The following is a 15,856-nucleotide window of genomic DNA, read 5'->3' on the forward strand; positions in this document are numbered from 1 at the left end:
GGAAGCTTGGTTATGGCCTTTTAGGCTTCCTCCACGTGAATAGGAGTTCATTTTTTGAATAGTAAGAATTATATGTCACAGGGGAGGCATCAGGATTTTAGAGATGCTTAGGTGGGATATGGTCCAAAAATGCTTGGGAACCACTGATCTAGAGCAATGGAAAACACAATGGCATTAATGCAGAATTAGTGACTAGTCACCGGAGTTCTGTCTGGGGGTGGGCGTTAAAGGGGTGGGGAAAAGGCTATCTGACAAATATGAAGAATCACAACAAAATGCATCATAAAACCCACAAATGGAGTTTTATTTTCATCCCTAGTTCCGTCAGAATGCTCAGAGTCACAAATTTGGAGAGTTTGGAGAGGGCTCAACATGCCCATATCCCTCCTGCTGCCTACTTCTGAAGTTTTATTAGGAGTCATAGAAATTTTCACACCCATTCGGTTTTTCGGAGGGTGTGAAGGGCTTTCTCCCTGAAGCACACCAGGCCTTTAAAAACAAGGTCAGGGTCACCATCTAGCCTAGCAGGTAAATACTATGTCCTCTCCTTTGGATGGATGTCTCCATTTGAAATCTTGAATCTTTTTCCTCCAACTGGGACTTTAAAGACAAGTTTGCTTCCTGGGCCTCTTGAGTTGCTGCAGAGACCAGAAAGTTCCAACTCCTTCTCAGACTCCCTTGACGCCGGGGATCAAGAATAAGGTTCTGACAATTGGATGGACTTCTGTGGGATGTGGAGTGGAAGATAGAAGTGGGTGAACACCATCTTCCTGCTGCTTGGGCTGTGGCTGCTGGAAGCAAGGCCATGGGTGTTGAGGCCATTGTGGAGTAGGTGGTGGCAGCTGGACCCCTTGTTCCAGTGCCCAGTCACTAGCTCCCAGGGCACCGCTATGAGGCAGTTATGGCTCTAACAGTGACTTCCTGACCTGACATGCTGATGCTTGGATCAAAGCTACAGTGGTTTTTACCTCAATGGCTCCAGTAGCAGCCTCCTGCCTCCCTGAACTCCAGCTTAAGGCAGAAGTTGTAGCTCCCCTGGCATGTGGGTACTGGTACTGGAGCTTGCTGGAATGTTCTGGAATTTGTTGCTCAGCAGGAGTTTACCCTCTTCATTCTTTCAAAAATTCTATAAGTATTCAGTTCCTTATTATTTCATTCTGTTTAAAATACCTACTGTGGTTTCTATTTCCTGCAATGGAATTGATATGGAATACTAAATTACATATCAAACATTTACATAAAATAAAAAATGAAAGTCATCACTAAGAAAAAGGACACGGACATTAATGCAGTGAAGGCCTGGGGAGGGGGAAGGAGCAGGGTGAAGGGGAGTCAATGGGGGGGGGATATCTGCAATACTTTCAACAATAAAGATAAATTAAAAATAATAAAATATTAATTCTCAAAAAATATTTCTTGAGTAGTGTGCCACCAAAGATGCTCGGTATTTATTTTTCTTAAATTATCACTATCTTGGTAAATCATAACTACTTAATGAGTACCTTTTGGCTTAATGGATGAGGTAATTAACGCTTACCTTGTCATTTTAGACATAAATATCTATGTGAATCCATGAGAAGTTGTGTGTGTATGTAAAGAGACAAGACATAATTTGTATTTCCAACAAAACCTTAGGAAAAGACAACTTCAAACATTTCTTGTTCTTTGTTTTTATTTAACTCAAAATAGCTAATAACAAAAACATTAAAAAAATATCTCCAACACTTGACTATTCAGTTATTTTTGGTTGATGACATTGAGTAGTTCTTGCTTGTTCCTAATATGTGGGACCATATCTACCATAAACATATCTCTAAAGAGTTTGCATCAGGATTAAAACTTATATATTTATATCTTAATCAAATAACATGATTCAGTAATTAGTTTTGAATCTAAACATTCTTCTCTCCCATACAGAAGCTTATTAAAATAGTCGTAAATAATTTAGCTATTAATTAGTTTTCAATGAAATGCCCAAATAACAGCACATACATACAGGTTGCACATATGCTTATATCCTTTACTACTCAAATTATGGATGTCTGTAAGGTATACAGTGGAATCCTATCATAAACACATTTAACTTACATTAATTCAAGATATGAGGTCAGTGAAAAGGAAACAGTAAGAAAAATAACAGTAAATCCCATGGCAATACCACCTATTCAACGAATGGACGCCCTTGAGTAAACCAAGGTGAGTGCTGCCAATGCAGTGTCCCCTCAGCCAGGGTCAGTGCCCATGCTGTCTCAGGGGACAAGCATCTTGCAGGGGTAAGTGTGATGCTAGTGTTTAAAGGTATGTGTAGCCCCCAAACAAACACCAACCATTTCAATTGGTCTTCAGTGGAAGAAACAGTCCTTTCTCCCAGCACTGGAGGAAAAAATGGTCATTGTAGATGTGAACAGATTTCCAACATGATGCCTGCCCAGAGGGCTTTCAAGGATATGCTTGATACTCCATTTTTTTCTCATGTACTGACATTAGATGCTAACCCCTGGATATGACTCAAATCCACTGTCGTGTCAATTAAAAACGCCGTGATTTAAAACGTGCCCGAATACTGTCAGCAGCATTTAATTTCCAGTTTAGCGCCTTCCTCACAGTCAGCAGTGTGCGTTTCTGTGATACCCTCCTGGTGCCCGCACTATGAATGTATCTAATTCCTGGCCGAGGAAACCTCAGGATGAAAACATTAGTGTGTCACAAAATCTGAACCAGAAAGTACCGGAGTTGACCAGCCTCAGTGTGATTCAGGACAAGATTTTCAATTAGCAGACGGTCCGAGTGAGGCCAAGAGTCACGAGGTTTTGTCGCGCTGGGTGCTCCCCGGGATCTTCCCAAGCTTCGTGCTCACGGGTTTCTAAATTGGCAGCTACGTTCTAGCCTTGAACAGTTGGCCTTGACCTCAGCACAGCCCTGGTTCAGTTTCTATTTTTAAAAGCACCATTCTAATGGAAATGTCCCTGCCCTGAGTGAAGCTGGGCCTGTGAATTTCACCACTAGCTAGAGCTGCTATGTCATAGAGTTTAGGTTAATTTGGTAGATGATCGATTTCCTTGACTACAATGTTGAAAGGGGCTTTCAGCTTCTTCCGGCCCCGCAGGCTTTCTACCTGGGCTGCAGGTGAGGGTAGAAGATCCCGTGGAGAACGCCTTCAATAACCACATTAGGGAAATCTGCAAAACAGAAGGAAAACTGCTTTTCTTATGTGTGCCTGTAAAACATCATCGCGTTTTGCAGAAGTTAACAAGGGAAGGCCCACCGTGACTTGGGAATCTGCAGCGCCGTGCAGTTTGGTTTCCAACGTGCTATCCGTCATGCGGCTTCGGCCTGGCGCCGCTTCAGTGTAGCACCCGGCGCTGCAGGGATGCGTGGCCAGATTTGTAGCTTATTGATTTAAGGGATGTTCTAACGGTTAATGCTGCTGGGCCCCAGCTCTTTATCTGAATGTTTTCTCCCAAGGAAGATGGATTACACTGGCAATTCAATTTCTAACAAAATCTCAATATACTTGAAGGAATTCCAAGATTTCTACTGGGAATACTTCGCTGCAGTTTTTCCACCGTGGTTTACAGCGGCTAGCTAGTTCAAGCAGTCTTCAGTATGCTTGTTCTGTGTGCTAGCTTTTAGAGAGCAGGAAGAGGGGGGGCCTGTTGTCCAAATTTAAGGGCAAATTTCTGACAAAAGCCATCCTGTCAAACTTGAAAAACTGGCTGCATTTTTATAGGAGATACACAGGAAACCCAGAGCTGCATGGTGCGTTGTACCATGTTGCAGTTATCAGGGTGGGTAACATATGAGCGCATCACTTGAACAGGGGAACCAATCTATCACACGGCTCAGAGTCTGTTTTCTGAACTTCAATCTGCGCAGCAGTGTATCCGGGATGTATGCTGAAGCCAACCACTTGAAATAAGTACAGTTACAAGGAATTTAAGTGGTCCAATACTTGAAGACAAAAAAAATAATGCCTTCATGTATGAATCCAACGTGAAACCACTTAGGAGGTCAGCCCTCCTCGGGAGGGCAGCGAGGCTCCTGGAGGAGAGGGCTAGGAAGAGGGAGCCAAGCAGGTGGAAAGTCTGTGCGGGAGGGACAAAGGCCTAGGGAAGCGCAGGGCAGCAGGAGGAGCGGTGAGGAGGCCTGAGGACCCGAGGGCGGGGCTGGGGAGGCAATTCAAGAATAGGCTGGAATTCAGGCTTTATCTGAAAAGCAATGAGAAGCTATCCAAGGACTTTAAGCAAAGTGAGACACAACTGAATCATGTTTTGAAAAGATGACTCTGGCTGCCACTCAGAGACCGGCTTGGAGCAAGTTGAAAGTGGCGATGGATTTGATACGGCTGGTGAGGGATTTCACTATAGTAGGTTGCTGTAAGGTTGCTGTAAAAACTGATGAGTGAAACGAGGTGCTGGGACCTGGGCTTGGCACACAGTTAGTACCACTTTCACTACAATGAACCGAGCACTGGCTAATTACTTGGAATATAAGTAAATAGCAGTCCGCACCCATGCCAATGGAATCCCTGAGGGGAAGGAGTGGCACAGTTGAGGCTAACTCCTCAAGACGTCCAGTGTGGTGGAGTAGAGGGTGTGAGGGGAACGTGAGCCAGAGCCAGACCACAGAGGGCCCTGTAACCACGGTGAGAGTGTGGAGCTCATGGAGAGGGTTGGGGTGGAAATAAGTAGGGTGACGCAGCTGTCTACACAAGGTAATCAAGGCCACAAGCAAGGAGATTACTTAAAAGAATGTGTCATGAGATGAGGGAAGGGTCTATGACAGCCTTCAGGTGAAACGTGGGAAAGTCCAGGGAAGGTGATGTTTGAAGGAGGAGAAAGGGCTAAAGCTGACAAGAGGTCAAGTAAGAGGAGACTGAATAATGTCCAGAGGGCCCAGTCAGGGTGGTTCAGTGGTTGAGTGTCGACCTATGAACCAGGAGGTCATGGTTCGATTTGTGGTCAGGGCATATGCCCAGGTTGTGGGCTTGATCCCCAGTGTTGGGTGTGCAGGAGGCAACCGATTAACGATTCTCTCTCATCACTGATGTTTCTATTTCCCTCTCCCTCTCTCTTCCTCTCTGAAATCAATAAAAATATATTTTTAAAAAAGAAGAGAAAATGTCCACAGAGCTTAGCCACACTGCAGTCACTGGGAACCTCGGCAAAAGTTGTTTTAAATTTCCCAGAAAAATAGAAACAAAAGCTGAAAACATATGCTACAAGAATAACATTTGATTATTAACATTTTATAAGAGGATAATGTTAAATTGTTAGAACTTAAGGACAGACCCTCCTCTAATTTTGTGAGGGTCGGTATATCTGTTAAGGAATGTCCACATTCGTATCTATATCCTCTGGAAGAGTAACCTTAACATTAATGTGATGCAAGCACAATTTATCTTTAAATGAAATGCTAAAGATTGGCAAGATGATCATTAGTATAATATTTTTAGGAGAACAGGAATCTGGTTTATGAAATTGGATTGGCCAACATTCCACGAAAATAGGTCTCACTCGACGAACGCATTTACCAAAAAATTGCCAGACTGGGGCAGGAAAACAAGAGCATTGTGGCCAGCATCCCTTACCAGCTCATTGTTTACTCCAGACCCGGTCCCATTCTGCCCATCAAACCTGTGGACTTTACTTATTCTCAAACAAGAATCCCCTTTCTGTGCAAGTCATTCAGCCCCACCAACATTCTAGCAATGACACAACCTTCTTACTCTTTCTAACTCCAGACATTTGCCCCTTGATGTCCTTTCCCAGAAAGTTCCTCCCATTCTTTATTGTTAAGCCAGGTGCATAGTGCATGGTGTTTAATAAGCTAGTGAATTGGATTTAGGTGTTATGAAATATCTACCCTCTTCCATAAAACATCCTGGCTATTCTAGTCCACTCTCTACACTTCCACAGGAATTCCAATCAAATGCATAAAATATCTGAGTATAAACAATACCTGCAAAAAGTACTTGTGGAACCATTTTAAAAAGATAATAAGAATATATATAAAAGCCTAAGTGACCATTCAACCATTCGACTGGTAGCTATGACGCACACTGACCACCAAGTGGCAGGCGCTCTGACCGGTAGGTTAGCTTGCTGCTGAGGTCCAGCCGATCTGGACTGGGCGAGACTGGCCAGACACACCCTGGAGCCCTCCCACAGTCCCTCCCTGGGCCCTGATCATGCACCGGTGGGGGTCCCTCGGCCTGGCCTGTGCCCTTTTGCAATCCGGGACCCCTCGGAGGGGGGGTCAGAGAGCGCAGGTCAGGCCGAGGGACCCCACCGGTGCACGAATCTGTGCACGGGGCCTGTAGTACTTAATAAAATATTGCCCATTTGAATCTAGACAAGGTTACATTATGAATATTTGTTAAATATAACATTTTGTTAATATACTTCAACTACTATAATATGTGTATTTGTTAAACATGGAAAGCAAATGCTAAAGAAAGGCAATTACTGCTATGAAACCATATTCTTACACAGCAATGGCAGCTCTCTCTTGTCAGGGTGCTAGGAATGGTCCCTTGACACAGCAGGGCTGTGTCCTGGCCAGCGTTCTTTAAATGACAGCTAAGTGGGTGGTCTGAGTACATGCTCCCCTGCTACACAGAACAGTCCCCTCTCTCTTGCTTGGGATACAATTTTACTGTCATAACGTAGGAATGGTTTCAATAGATAATTTATCTATTGCTGTTTAGTTACTCTCAGAAACAAAGGCTGAAAACTCACTATATGCAAAGAACACAGAGGGAGAAATTAGGCAACAAGGGGTTCACCCATCAGCCATGTGAGACTAGGCAAGGTGGTGCCTCCCTGAGCCCTGATTGTCTCATTAGCCAATGATGACACCTGCCTGCCTTTTCCATAAGGTTGTTCAGGAAATGAAATAACATGTGAGGATGTACTCATGAAGAGGTGCACAACGAAACGCTTTGAGAGGGACCAAGAAATGTAAATTTCTTGGCACAAAGATAGGGCTCAGGCTAAAATATTGGTTACAATTATACTTAAATTATTCATTATATTTAAATATACAGCTTTAAGAAATATATATTCAGCCATTAAAGGCAGCAAATACCTTTCTCCCTTATTGCTCTAATTCAAAATGGCCTGGTAAGAGAGAAAGACAAATTATGTTTCCTTCTGAAAGGCTTGCCCCAATTAAAATTCTGAATGTCTCTTACACCAAGAGCACTGGTTTATTGGCAGATTATTAAGCCCCGGACCAATGTCACTCCCTTAGACCTGTATTAAAAACGTGGTTTATGTGGTGCAGGGTCAGATCAGTAAAGAGCTGTTAGCAGATGACAGGTTTGATTACCGCTGGCTGCAGGCAAGACGTATGGATCCCGGAGGAACAGCAGCACCGGCTGGTGGGACAGTTTGCTGGAAAGGTCAAGAACAGGCATGTCAGCATCAGGGGACGACGGTAAACAGAAAACACTACAAACTAGCTTTGAGGGGATCAAACTGCTGTGCCGGGACGTCTCAAGGTTTATGTATCTAACAGTGCGGGCGAGCAACAGCCAGCAGAGGTAGAGGGAACAGACCCGTGCGGCGCGCTTCTTCCCAACATTTTTTTGTGGAATTTGAAGCAGATAGACAACCTAGACAATAAATCATTGCTGAGAAGTGTTTTTTTTTAATCTTGTAGTAAGATTATTGGTAAGAATAACATTCTTATTATTTGCATGAAACAATGTAGGGTTCTGATTTTGTCACTCCTAGATGTCACTTCTGGACCTTCCTAGCAAATATTTATCATCTCAAAATCAATTTCCGAACAAAGGTTTTCAAGAAAATTATGACTTGAAACACTTATACCATGGTAACTAGACATTTAACAAAACCACAGTCCCTTTCTGGATTTATACTATATAACTCCTAATTGACTATTAGTTCTTACCTTGACTCTTCAGATTCTGTCTCCTCAAAAGACCTAAACATTTTTTTTAAAGAAAAGAAAAAGACCATATAAGCCAGGTCAGTGTTGATGCCAACAAAGGGAAAAAAAAATAGTCAGTATTCCTAAAGCTCTAAGTCAGGAGGCATTTTGAGAAAAGAGTCAGGTGTTTTCATGAAGTCACCTCATGGCTGATACGTCATTCTAAGGAATCTCAAGACTGCAATATTCAATTTTCCTGAAGATCACTTAATAATCCTATGGTTCTACTTCTGGATTTATAAAATGGAGAAAAGATTTCACTCATTCCCAACATCTCCTCTTAAAAATACACAACTGCCTATGAACCCCAAACCTGAGTAAGCGCATGCAAGTTGGAGCAGGATACGCTGACAAGGCCTCCTGTTTGGTGAGCAGGGGGAATAACTGAGTGGAAAGTGGCCCTGAGTAAACACTGCCGGCAAGGGAGCTTGGATGGGTATCTGGCTTAATAGGACTTAGGGTGTGGTTAGCAGGAATGTCTTGTAGGTAGTGTGGGTCCTTCAGGCAGGTCTGGAGGCAGCGAGAAAATGGATAAAGCCATCTTTCCTCTTGGAGTTTCAGAGTCTGAGGTGATGTGTTTCTTTGTAAATGGGATTAATACATCAGGGATGTTGCTGATGACCTTCGGTGACCAGCTCAACACAGGTGCCCATCAAGTTAGGCTCCCAGAGTTGGGCGAGTAGCTTAATTTTAAGTTAATTCTTCAGAAGAACTCTTCCCAGTGGCTGATGATATCAAACGCCTGGTTCCTTGGAAGATGGGGTCAGGGTCTACAGCCCCACTTGGAAGTTCCCGAGGGAGAGGCAGGGGAGTGGGGAAAGACAGCTGGAAGGCCCAGGCTCTGTCAGCTTTCGGGAGAGAGATCTCAGGAAGCCACTTAGTCCCCGGGTTTCAATTTGCTCAACTCTTAAATACAGGGAGTTGTGTAAATTGATCTTTAAGGTCATTTATAACTTTGAAATAATATATGTGCCAAGAGGATATAGATTTTGCTCAAGTGTGCACAAATAAACATATTAGTCCCCAAATAGAATATCTAGATTCACAATTTCCATCATGTACCACCGCTCCATGTAGTAGCATAATTTAAAAAGTCAGTTCCTTAAATCTAAACCTGAGTTACTGAGCACTGGTCATTGGCCACAATCTGGGGAAGAAGGCTCAGGAGAAATTCCTTTGACTACAAGCAGGGGGTGAGCGAGAGTGCTGTCCCAGGCTGCCCCTTCTGGCACCTTTGTGGGATATTTGTTAGGCCAATAAGTGATTGACGACTAATATAAAATACATGTCCAATAAGTAAACAGCAATGCTTACCCACAACTCTCTGCCTTTGGTAGAGATGGCAAGTGCCGTATGTTTAGGAAATCAAGAAACAGTTTGGGAAGTTCTTCATTTTCTAAAATGACAGCCTGTGAAAGCAGAACACAGATTTAGAAAGTAAAGTTTGCTAGGCAATCAATCAAATAAACTATTTCAAAAAGTCATAACCATCCATCAAAGTTCTTACCAGCATCATTCCTCACCATCAATAGGTGTGGTCCCCCAAGAATTTCACCTGACACGAATTCAGACCCACACACGTGCTATTCAGTGTCAGCACATGCTCCTTTTTACCCATTCGTTCACCCAAACAGCATTTATAGAGCATCTACTATTCAGATGCTAAGAGGGCAACACAGTGGGACACCAGGTAGACACAGTTCCTGCCTTCGAGGGGATTCTAATCCAGAGTGAGCATTTCACCACAATATGTACATCAGACTTTCCTTCACGAGTGATAAGGTGGTCTGGGGTGTGTGTGCGCATGCACGTGCTCACCTGTTTGCTACAAGAGACCACTACTGTTTAGGAAATACTAGACATGGCTTTTTTTTTTTTTTTTTTTTAACAGCTATCACCTGTTTCAGCAATAGGATCAACTGACATTTATTGCTATTTGGACAGCTCCACTTAAAGCGTAACAACTTTACCACTAAGTGTAAATCAGTGTATATGCTGAAAAAATACACAGAGTTGTTCCATTTATAGAGCTCTGCTAAAGAGCTGGCATAATGGCATAACCATGTCTCTTCTCAGGTACCCAAATTATGCAATTTCAAGGAGAAATTTAGTGGACAGCTGTAAAGTACATTTTCATACATATCTATGTTTAAGAGTCGGCCAGAGCGTGCCAACTGACTGCACATTTTCCGCTCCCTCCTTTTTGCAAAGATCATGGAAAAAGCATCAATGAATGAAATTAACCTCTGAAATTAATATAACTATTTTCAAGGGTCATTTTCATAATTTGCCAAGGGTCATTTTCACAATGTACCATGGCCGTTCTTCCCCCAACAAGCACATGTTGTTTAAAGAACAATGAGAATAATGGTGAAATATCATTCACACAGCTGATCAGGAACAGCTCTGCAGGGTGGTGCATACGGTACATAACAAATGACAAAAGGAAGGTCGAATTATGTGTGTCTTGTATGTGCATAATTCCATGTACTGTTTTTTGCCATAATTTACACACTGAGCTACCCCATTCCGTACAGTTCTGGAATACTGTTACCCAGTTCAGGACATATGAATGGAGTGAGCGACTACGCAGGTCACCCATCCTAGTGGTCTGACCTCTGTACCACACTAGTGCTCAACCCGAAGGGGTCATCTCGAGAGCCAGTCCTGTCTGAGGCTGTTACAGGTCCTTACACAGCCCATTGTGCCCACTGAAGCTTAAGGAATAAACAAGAGGCAAAAAAAAAAAGTACTTGGCGGTTACACTTTATTAAATAAACAAATAGCATCTATTCTATTAGGCACTGGGATATGGTAGTGTCTGCCACTCTCCAAATGTTTTCCCATCCACTCATCCACCTGCCCACCCACCCGTCCATCCATTCACCCACCCATCCTTCCATCTATCGCAAGGTGCCCCCTGCTTGTAGTCAAAGGAATTTCTCCTGAGCCTTCTTCCCCAGAGTGTGGCCAATGACCAGTGCTCACTAACTCAGGTTTAGATTTAAGGAACTGACTTAAATGTTTACTCTTTTCTTTATTATAAAAGTAGAAAAATGAAACAGTCATAAAATAGAGAAAAAATATTCCTCTATCCAGAGGCATACTTTCATTACTATTTCAGTTAATTTTCTTCAAATCATTTGACCTTCATCTGAACTTTTATCTACCTGAGGAAATTTTGGGGTATTCAAAAGGTCATGATTTCAGTGCCCAGAACTCTAGGTTCCAGGCACCATCATACAAATGAAGCTTCAAGGCATTTTTGCCATAACATGAGTTGCAGTGATTATCTACTTGTTTCTAGATATCAGGTTAAGAGAATACCATAATCTGTATTTGAATAAAAAAGCTTAATGTTGTAACAAATAAAACCCAAGCAATAGTTTTAATTATGTGTACAAGTGGCAGCTTTCAGATTAAAAAAATGGGGGGGGCTGTAACATTCTTATCTCCACCCCCACCTTTTAAAATAAATTAGATCGATAACAAGTGTGGGACACTTTTAATGACCTGAACTACTTAATTTCCAGGATCTTTAGACATGTCATCCATCACCGCAGTATGGAGGAAGACATCTCTTGAGTGTTCAGGGGGTTACTTTGGTTTTATTAATGCAAGATTTAGGGAATTTTAACAAGGTGAATTGTTTATTTGCCTTGACAGATTGGCTTACAATGCACTGGCTACATCTCCAGCATGATCATTAATGACAAAAGACAGGCAAAAAGCTGTTTACACTGCAACACCAGGACGGGAATGAATCCTGCTCAGCCTCCCCAAACAGAGGATTCCAAACAGATGATGGCATCTTTTTAGGTAATACATACTGGTTTTTAAAAAAAGGAATATAGAAATCTCCAGAAATTTGTGAGCATTTCTGTTGAATGTTCACTTGATATGCTCATATGATATTTTCCACAAAGCAATTGCCAATATGGATTTCAGGATTTACAGTTATCAACAAAGTGGCATTGAGGAGTTAGTTAAGCACTCAGTTACATGATAGAGTATTTCTTAAATTCTGCTAAGAAGGTTTGTAAGAAAATAATCCTTAAGTCCAAGCAGAGATAGAGTATAATATAGGAGAATGTACTTAATTTAATACGATATATGTAAGTGAATAACTGTCATGAATTGGTGGAGAGATGCAAAAGAGGTTCAACAAAATCTTTTGGTTAGTAAACACAAGATCGCATCCCATGAGAGACCCAACAGTGAAGTGGGGCTCACACTGTCCATTTATATCTTCAGTTTCTTCAAAAGCTTTTGCTCAAGGAGAACCACTCCTTCTAAAAGCTGCACCCCGGGGCCATCCCACATGCTTGGGACCACAGTCTGGGCTAAATCACCCAATTTTATTCAGTAGATAAGCTCTTAATTAAATATATATATATGTGTATACACACAAATATATATTTATTTAAGAGCTTATCTTAATTAAATATATATATATATATATTACATTGTCGAATATCTAATCTTATTTCCCCATTGTTTTAGCTTGCTTCTCTTTATTTGTGATTTATCTTCAATGGCCAGTCATGTTCATTCCTTAGAGAGGCAGTGTTGCATAGTAGGAAGTTTAAAAGCAAGACCTGAGTTCAAATACTTCCTCTACCTTAGAGGGTTATTGGGAGGATTGGATGATGTCTCCAAGAGTCTCTGGCACACAATTAACATTCAATAAATGCTAATTTGTTTCCTTTGACTCTTTTTGTTGTCTCAATTCCTACCAACCTATTTTATCGGGTTTGGAAGTTTGGATTATTGTCCATGTAGCAAACAGGGCTTCTTGGCCCTCAATGATTCATGGATCCCTTTGAAAACTGGATGAGAGCTAAGGATCTTGCTTGCTGAAAAGGACACATACATCTGTAATTGTGCTGACAGTGCCAGAGGTTCCCAGGCCCGACAGCCCAGCCCAGGACACCTGCTGTTAGCTCCCTTCCTCTCTGTAAAAAATCAATAAAATATTTTTTAAAAAAAGAAATTCCTGTCCAGTGTATCACTTAGGAAGTATGCAGGTATGCAGACTAAAACCCAGATTATTATTAAGGTGCACATAGGAAACGGGTTAAAACAAAAAGCTGTAACAAGTGTGTGATATACTATGTAACAGACTTTGCTTCTGCTATATCCAACTCTGATATTAAAACTGGGTAACTGAACGCACCTGGTAAGAAATATATATATATAATTCTTCACACAATGTTACTCATTTTCAGAAGAATACATGACTCTCCTTAAAATAAACAGATATTCCTTCAGGAATATCGCTCTAGAAATATGGTGGTGGGGGGAATTCCATGCTCTACAAAAAAAATTACCAAAAAATTGCCTGAGTTGGGCAAAAACAATAGCATTGCTACCAGCATCCCTTGCAAGCTCAATGTTTACGCCAGGAGAAATGTCTTTTATTGACGAGGTGCAATTATCATCATGTAACACAAATCACAAAATCCCAATTTTTCCACCTTATCAGCTTTATAAAATCATGTTCCCAAAGGATCCCATTGATTAGTTGCACATGCTCTTTCTGTGACATCCCAAATACTTAATTGTCAGTTATCTTTTCTTCTTCGGTAAGTAAAATGCACTCACAAAATTACAGAGGGACTTGTTCCGCCTTAACCTTCGTGAGGTGCCATCATGCAGCGGAAAACACCGGGAAAATATCACAGGACAAAGCCGTCCGACAAGGGAGACATATAAACACTGTAATGATTTCCCACGAGTTTCCATTTTGGAAAATTGTCACTGCGGCGAGCATACACGGTGACACATCTCCACCGAGGACGCGGGGAAATCGAACGCTGGCATTCTCGTTAGGTCCAAACCTACCCAGCAGCCAATTATAACAGGAACGGAACATCTTATTGAAAACTTGGACACGACCACTTGGCTAACCTTCCAAGATCGCTGCGCAGAGATGTGCTGTCTTCACGGATTTAATCCTTTTATTCTCCTTTCAAAAGATTTAAAAAAAAAAACACAACACAAACAAACCCACATTTCTTCCCCTTGTCTATCACGGTTTGTTATAAACAGCAGGGAAGCTCTCTGTCACAGGGAACTGAACTAAGGCGGGAGGTTTCCCTGAGTCTTGCAGGCCCTTTTCCTAGCCCATCTAGTGTGATTTGAAACGGCCGATTGCTGGGGTGACAAAGTTCATGACGGTCTTTCCTCGCCTCACCAGGAAAGATGCCTCATAGCACACCTACTTCGGAGGGGCAGCGAAGAACACGGAGGGAGAAAAATCAATACTCCTCACTGCAGTGAGTGGGCTGTGGTGTCCGCGTCCCCTGGGACCGAAACTTAGCAGCGCACAAGGCTCTGCCGTCCTCAGTCTTCACTTACCCGCGTACAGCACTTGCTCACAATTTCACAAAATGAGCTACGGTAAGGTGATCAAAGCACCGCTTTTAAAAGCCAGCCAGTAAACAGATCTACGAAGGCTCATGACCTCCTCAGACCTAAAAATCAGATGTGCTTCTGAGGACCCCACTGCACCGCGCACTCTTAGTAAGAGAGACTATTCCCGGACATGTCTGCTCCGTGCCTGGAAAAACTGTACTATTCATAGAATTCCAACAGAATCTGTTATGGTTTCACAGGCCTTTATAGACTGTCCTGCGAGAAATCTGAGGACCCGCACTCAAAGCTGGATGCTGACGAGGGCCTATTTGAAATGGTCAAGACTCTATGAAAAGAAATAATGTCATTTCCCTCCAGAACAATTGGAAAGAGGAAACAGCATTTGTGATCAGATGGCTAAAAAGGCAGAACTAACCAAGAGACAATAGAAAGTGTCAAAACCGTCTTTTGAGCTATTTTAACATCAAAATTTATGTTCTGGAATATTTATTCCTACAAAATGCTTATTTAACACCTGCTAGGTAAAACCACTGGCTCGATGGCTGGCAAAAACAAATGCGATCCTGCCCTCCCAGGCCTTCCAGTCTAGTGGGGAAGATGGACTGTGTTCAAATAATCACAGCGATGAATGTGAGCTTACAAACTGAAACAACTACCTCATAGGGAAGTAGGCTGCTGTCTACAAAGTTAGTAACAAAGCACCTTATTAACCTGTGGGTGAAGGAAAGCTTCCCTGGGGAGGCGGTCCTACAGCCAGGGGATGAATGAGCCAACAGGATAAGAGGAGTGGGGTATTTCTGACACAAAGCACAGCCTGGTCAAAGGCCTGTGGAGGGCAAACATGGTCCTGGAAGAACAGAAGGGCAGCGCGTGGCTGAGTCTGAGAAAACAATGAAGCTGAGCACTAACGCAGGAGAACCTGAGCTGGACAGGCTGGGGGGGCTTCAGGGTCAGGAGAAGGATTTTGCTCTTTCCCCTCCGGATTTGGGGGCCATCGAGGGTGTCACCTGGGTGGGGGGTAAGTGGGGCATGTACGTACACATAACACAGCCTGACCTATATTTTGGCTGCAACTGGAACAGCAGGAGTGCTCCTCAGACCCAGGGACCGTGCATTCATCCCCTGGGCTGGCTCTAACCTGCTTCTTCACCAAGCCATTGAGTTAACGCTAATGACTCCATTTTCATTTTTGATTCCTTTTCAAATCTGGTCTTTTTTTCTTAGACTATTGATCTTTTCTTATTCCTTTAATTATTTTAGACATTTTTATGTTGGGTGTCTATTAAGTTGCCCTTTTACTTGTTCTTGGGATTTAATCTTGCTATTTTCTGTCTGTTGACAATCACTCATAGCTGTTTATTTTCTTCTGTTTTGTAGTTTTGATCCATGAGCTCAGTACTTGCAGGGCTGCATCTGTGGGATAGGCCAGGCCAGGCCCAAGGTATGTCCCCCAGGAGTGGTTTTACTTCTAGGAATCAGCTCCTTGACTGGGATCCCAGGGATATAGGAAGCGTTAAGCCAA

General features: G+C 42.5%; 1 protein-coding gene across 1 annotated transcript in view; it reads right to left on the bottom strand.

Annotated features, from left to right (window-relative positions):
- Positions 1 to 1,650: 1,650 nt before the first annotated feature.
- The window catches only part of SNX24 (sorting nexin 24), a 100,006-nt gene continuing 85,800 nt past the window's right edge, over positions 1,651 to 15,856 (bottom strand). The window contains exons 4-7 of the mRNA XM_023743598.1: positions 9,271 to 9,365; positions 7,918 to 7,950; positions 7,333 to 7,397; positions 1,651 to 3,179 (exon numbers count right to left, since the gene is read on the bottom strand). Coding sequence (XP_023599366.1) covers positions 3,112 to 3,179; positions 7,333 to 7,397; positions 7,918 to 7,950; positions 9,271 to 9,365 — 261 coding nt within the window. The 3' untranslated portion in view covers positions 1,651 to 3,111. The remainder of the gene's footprint in view (positions 3,180 to 7,332; positions 7,398 to 7,917; positions 7,951 to 9,270; positions 9,366 to 15,856) is intronic.

This window comes from Myotis lucifugus, unplaced genomic scaffold (assembly GCF_000147115.1).
Source record: "Myotis lucifugus unplaced genomic scaffold, Myoluc2.0 scaffold_0, whole genome shotgun sequence".
NCBI classification, from domain to species: Eukaryota; Metazoa; Chordata; class Mammalia; order Chiroptera; family Vespertilionidae; genus Myotis; species Myotis lucifugus.